Source organism: Enhydra lutris, unplaced genomic scaffold, assembly GCF_002288905.1.
Source record: "Enhydra lutris kenyoni isolate GAN:26980312 unplaced genomic scaffold, ASM228890v2 scaffoldscaffold52, whole genome shotgun sequence".
Taxonomy (NCBI): Eukaryota; Metazoa; Chordata; class Mammalia; order Carnivora; family Mustelidae; genus Enhydra; species Enhydra lutris.
The window spans coordinates 1,979,848-1,985,847 of NW_019154136.1; the positions used below are offsets into that span (position 1 = coordinate 1,979,848).

General features: G+C 43.3%; 1 protein-coding gene across 2 annotated transcripts in view; it reads left to right on the plus strand.

Moving 5' to 3' along the window:
- LOC111157129 (angiotensin I converting enzyme 2) overlaps positions 1-6,000 on the plus strand; it is a 38,741-nt gene that overhangs the window by 16,427 nt on the left and 16,314 nt on the right. For both annotated transcript variants that reach the window (XM_022518370.1, XM_022518371.1), the window contains exons 8-9: positions 2,314-2,483; positions 5,402-5,628. In XM_022518370.1, the coding sequence (XP_022374078.1) occupies positions 2,314-2,483; positions 5,402-5,628 (397 nt within the window). The remainder of the gene's footprint in view (positions 1-2,313; positions 2,484-5,401; positions 5,629-6,000) is intronic.

Consider the following 6,000-nt stretch of genomic DNA (forward strand, 5'->3'; position numbering starts at 1 on the left):
AGTGTCAAGTTAATTTAAATGTATTTCTCGGGAGGGCCTGGGTGACTCAGTCGGTTAAGCACCTGACTCTTGGTTTCAACTCAGGTCATGATCTCAGGGTCATGAGATCGAGCCCCAGATCCTTGATCGGCACGGAGTCTGTTTGAGATTCTTTCCCCTTCCCACTCCCTTACCCTCTGGGCCTCCCCACACTGGTGCACATGCATCCTCTCTCTCTCAAATAAATAAGATCTTAAAAAAATAATAAATGTATTTTAAATGTAACTGTCTTTTCATGGAAAAGTAATTTACAATGTCAGTGACATCAAGTACCTTAAAAAGTACGGTGTTGATCTTGCTGAGCAATATTAAAAAATGGAGATGACCTGGGTTTTCCATTAAGCAGTAAGGTATGGAATTATCGACTGGTTGGCATTACTCTTTCCAGAGTTAGTTGCCACTAAGTAATCAGTCTGTAGTCTCTATGAACGGAAAAAAATATCATTAGAAGATTTTTGCATATTTAAAAAATCATTATTGTTAAAAATGTTGTAGGAGTCTTTAAAATAATTTTTAAATTACTTTTTTGCTACCATCCTTGCATAATTGTTTAAATTTACCCTACCATGGGTGAAATCATGTTGTAATTATGTATTTTTCTTTCTTCAGCTAATAGTCTACATTTTTCAGATACAATGTATTGGCATACATCTCTTGGCTGTATAAAATGTCTTCAGAGAGTTGCACCATAATTTCCTTTCCTATTTACACATTGCTAGGTTTTTCTTTGGTAACGGTTTTAAACCTGCAAGCAGCCATGCCGTGAACATCTTCACATATATAACATGCTCCTAGGAAAAGGCCACAGCAGAATAAAAACATGAAGCTACAAGGGCCTCCAAACTCCCACAGCTGGGCTAGCTCGGGTTTCACAGCCTGTCTCCAGGGTTGGTACACGCACCCACTCTCCTAAGGTCATCTTCATGACACACTTTTGAGACTGTCCAGACAGGGATGGGGATGGATCCGTGTTGTAGGTGAGGAAACTGAGGCCTGGGTAAATGTCTTGCCCAAAGTCACAAAGACAGTCAGCGGCGACTAAGGTTTGACTTCAGAACTCCTAATATTTCCAGTATTTTTCCATTGGCATTTAACAGACGTTAACTGTGCTTACTGGTCTACGCTGTTTTGGTATACAGACATTCCTTCTGCTTGAGAATGCCATACCTACAAATACCAATATTGCCTTTAAAGGGCAATAATAAAAAAAAATCCCCAGTTTCACATCCTGTTTCATATCCCTGAGGCAATAGAGGAGAAAAACCAGACTTGCCTGGTCTTTGAGAACAGAGGAAGTTCTCTGGGTCACGAGAAGTGATTGATGAATTATCTGCCAGTTGTACAAACTTAGTTTGCCTCGCAAGGGCCTTATTTCCAAAGAAGTCCTGATCAGATCCCAGAAGAGTTTGCTGGATGCCAGACACCAACTGCTGCCCCTCCCAGTTCCAGAACATTCGGAAACTCGAGATTTCCATATGGACTATGAAGCCAAGGCCCAGCTATTTAATTGGCTACTAGGTCACACGCAGGCCTTTTGGGCTCCAAAAGTCCGTGACTTGTCTGCCCTTATTGTTTGTGTCTCCCACTAAGCCTAACACCAGGGCCTTCTTCCTTAAAGGAGCTTGGTCAAGGATTGTTGGCTTGAGTTGAGTAGTTTTTTGGGAAAGAGAAGGTCATTGTTGTTTGCTTTTACTTGAAATATAAAGGATTAAGACAAAAACATCACACATAATCTCACAGAGTCTACTGTTAATTTTTTGTATGTTTCCTCATCAATATCACATTATGTAAGTGGTTTATATATTCTACTTTTCACTTAATATCAAATTATAAAAAACATCAATAAAAAGTCTTTATGAATTGAATTTATTTAGATTTTCCATTCCACAAAGACATCTTTATGTATATAACCATCTGGTCATGGTTTCCACTTTTTTCTCTATTAAAAATCATTTTACATGTTGTGCACCTTAAATTTATGCAGTGTGATGTGTCAGATATGTTTCAATATTTTAAAATAATAAACAAAAAACAAAAAACAAAAAATTTAAAATGTAATTCTTTGACCTAACTTCTGAGAATTTCCTAGGTTAGTTCCCTAGAGACAGGATTACTGAGACAAAGAGTGTGAACATTTTGAAAACTTGACATGTCTGTACATGTCGCCAAACTGCCTTCCAGAAGTGTTCTGCCTCTGTACATAGCCAACAGAAAGAATGCTGTTATTTTAATGCTAGAAGGAAATGCTGTTCTTTTTTTTTTTTTTTCTTTCAGAGCTGGGATGCAAGGAGGATTTTCGAGGAGGCTGAGAAATTCTTTGTATCTGTTGGCCTTCCCAACATGACTGAAGGGTTCTGGCAAAACTCCATGCTAACGGAGCCAGGCGACAACCGGAAAGTGGTCTGCCACCCCACAGCTTGGGACCTAGGGAAGCGTGACTTCAGGTAGTGAGGGTGACCCTTACACAGCTGATACTAAACTGGGAGACAGTGGAGGCAAGGACGAGGATGGATTTGGATTTCTTCTTTGCTTCTCTGACCACAGAAGAGATGTGTGAACTCTCCTTAAACGAGGGCTCAGGAGTCCATGAGAGCACATCTGAGCTTTTCCAAGAAAAGGGGATTGTCAGCAGGCCCTAATTTGAACTTTAGACAGTCTGCCTTATTTGAAACAATATGCACCCGTTAGATTGATCTGGTCACGGGAAGTGTGGTGTCCCCGTGAGAAAGATTTGGTGCTAAAATTTATGGAAGATGGGTGTGTGAATCAGGCATCGTTCCTCTCCTCCATGCTTCCCTCTTGTGAATGAGACAGGACAGATGAATAAGTAAGCTGGGATAAAAGAGAGAAAGTGGTACATGTTAGAAGAGAACCACAGAGAACACTCTATAGGAAATTGGAAGAGAAAGGACTACACTTGGAATAGGATGTAGGCTCAGACAGGGTTTTTCAGGTGACATTTGAATTAGGCTGGAAAGACGAGAAGGGTTTGGATAGACAGAGCTGGGATGAGGTCACTGGGCTGGGAGAAAAGCAGGATCCAATGCAGAGAGGCAGGACCTGGTACTGTGTACCAGAACCAGCAAGTTGGGCTAGAATAAAGGCCATGTGAAGAAGGGTCTGTGAAATGGCAGAATGAGCACAGGCTTTTGAATCCCAGGGATGTCATTTAATGACTAGGCAGCCGGGACAAGGTATTTAACCTTCTTGGGTTTCATTTTCCTTATCTACAAAGGGGAGTGGTAATTCCCAGGTAGTAGGTTTGTGAGTGTCTTAGGTTGGATTCCCCAGCTTGAGGAGAAGATTCTGGTATAAACGCTTCATTGAGGGACAGACATCAGGCAAAAGGGAGTGAGGGAAGCAGGGTGGACGGGGAAAGAGTTAAGTAAGGATGTGGCCTCTGCTGGAGACTTGGCCTCAGCCTGATACCACGGGGCCTCTCTGGACCCCAGTTTGCACCCTAGTTGGTCACACCTTGAGAAAAGAGGACTGGTCTTTTGTACCCCGACATTAGTCAGTCACTAGCGTGGGAGGACATAATCTCCTGGTTAGCCAAAGGCAGGGCACAAGGAAGAAGCTGTTGGCTTTTAACCTCTATGACTCAGTCTGAATGGGGCATGTAGGGATCTGCCTGGGAGAGCTGGCCTGGGTAGGCCCCCAGCAGCGCCCACTAGAGTAGGGCTTGACGGTCCTGTTCTGGAAAGGGTCAGATAGTAAATAGTTCAGGCTTTGCAGGTCTCTGCTGCAACTACTCAGTTCTGCCCTTGTGGCATCAAAGCAGCCACGGACCGTACATAAATAAATGTTCCAAGAGAGCCTTATTTATCAAAACACTTCGCTGACACCAGTACAGTAAGGCTGAAAAATGAGGGAGTTAATGTAAGTTTCCTAGCCCAGGATATTGGGTACTGTAGACACTGAACACACAGCAGCCCTTCCTGGAATTGTTTCAAAAAAGAATGGAGAAAAACCGGCTTAGAAAAGCAGGTCTTACTGGGCTGTATTAAGGAGGCTGAGTTTCTTCTTGAGCAGTGGGGGACACTTACAGGGTATTTATCAGGGGGATGGCATGGTCAGAGGGGTAGGAAAATTAATTTGGGAACCTACTGAAATACACCGGCTGCATTCACTGGAATGGAACTGCTCTGGCCAAGTTGAACAGGACCATAGTCTCATTGCCAAATGGAGTCCTTATCGCATTGGGCCACTGCGGTCTTAGACAGTGTTTACAGGTTTTCTTCGAAATGCCATTTTTTTCATTGGCTTCTGCATTGTTGTGCTCTTCTAGACTTCTTTTTTTTTTAATTTTTTAAATTTCTTTTCAGTGTAACAGTATTCATTGTTTTTGTACCACACCCAGTGCTCCATGCAATCCGTGCCCTCTCCAATACCCACGACCTGGCTCCCCCAACCTCCCCCCCCCCGTCCCTTCAAAACCCTCAGATTGTTTTTCAGAGTCCATAGTCTCTCATGGTTCACCTCCCCTTCCAATTTCCCTCAACTTCCTTCTCCTCTCCATCTCCCCTTGCCCTCCATGTTATTCGTTATGCTCCACAAATAAGTGAAACCATATGATAATTGACTCTCTCTGCTTGACTTATTTCACTCAGCATAATCTCTTCTGGACTTCTTTGACCTCTCTCCCTCTCTCTTTCTCTCTCTCCCTCTCCATCTTCTCTGAATCATCTTTCTCCCCTCCATCTGTACTGGGACCTCTTAGGGCTCTGTTTTTGGCCCTCTTTCCTTGCCATTCTTTACCTGCTTCATGGGCCGTCACATCTACTCCCTGAATTACATGCTAATGACTCCCACATATCAAGCCCCTTCTCCTCCTACTTCTCTTATCTTGGCTCTACCAAATCTCCTGCAGTGTCCTGAATGCTACACCCTTTTCTCAAGCCTTTCTCACCGAGCACTTCCAGGAATGTCAACGTCTTGCCCCTCCCTGCCATCTACTTGGCAAACTTCTACATGTTGATCAAGGTCCGGGTTGCCTGGACCGTTGCATTCTCAGGTATGCCCTTCTCTGTGCTTCTAGGAGACTGTGCCTACATTCACTTACTGTTTAAGCCCAAGGCCCTGTCTACTGATCACTGACAGAGTACTTGCCCGAGGGTTTTTCTAGTAGAAGACTCTGCTTATCTCTCTCTTAGTTTGTGAGCAATAGGATTCAGCCCCGCCTATCACTTTATTTTGAGTACCTTGTACTGTTTCTAGGACATAAAAGGTAAGTCCTCAAGGCTCATCGGGGAACAGATCTTGGAATGATGATCTATGCTACCAAAATCCTATACTGCACTTACTGTGATGATTAAATTAAATTCATTGAGATTCGTTTTCCATCTTGCCTGTTTTTGTGCAGGATCAAGATGTGCACAAAGGTGACTATGGATGACTTCCTGACAGCCCATCACGAGATGGGACACATCCAGTATGACATGGCATATGCCGCACAACCATTCCTGCTGAGAAATGGAGCTAATGAAGGGTTCCACGAAGCTGTGGGGGAGATCATGTCACTTTCTGCAGCTACACCCAAGCATTTGAAAAACCTTGGTCTTCTGCCACCTGATTTTTCTGAAGACAGTGGTATGGACATTTTTCTTCATGGCTTGTTTTGGGGAGTCTTAGTTGGCTGTGGGCAAAAGCATTTATTATCATGTGTGGGATATATTTAATTTTTGCCACATAAAGCATGTGGTATTTATGGGTAACTGGGAATTGCTCCTGGTAAAAAAATATTTTTGAAAGATTATATCACAACAGGGGCCACCTGGGTGGCTCAGTTAGTTAAGTGTCTGCCTTCAGCTTGAGTCGCGATCCCAGGGTCTGGGATCGAGCCCTACATCGGGCTCTCTGCTCAGCAGGGAGCCTGTCTCCATGCTTGTGCTTCGCTCTTTCTTTCTTTCTTTCTTTCTTTCTTTCTTTCTTTCTTTCTTTCTTTCTTTCTTTCTTTCTCAA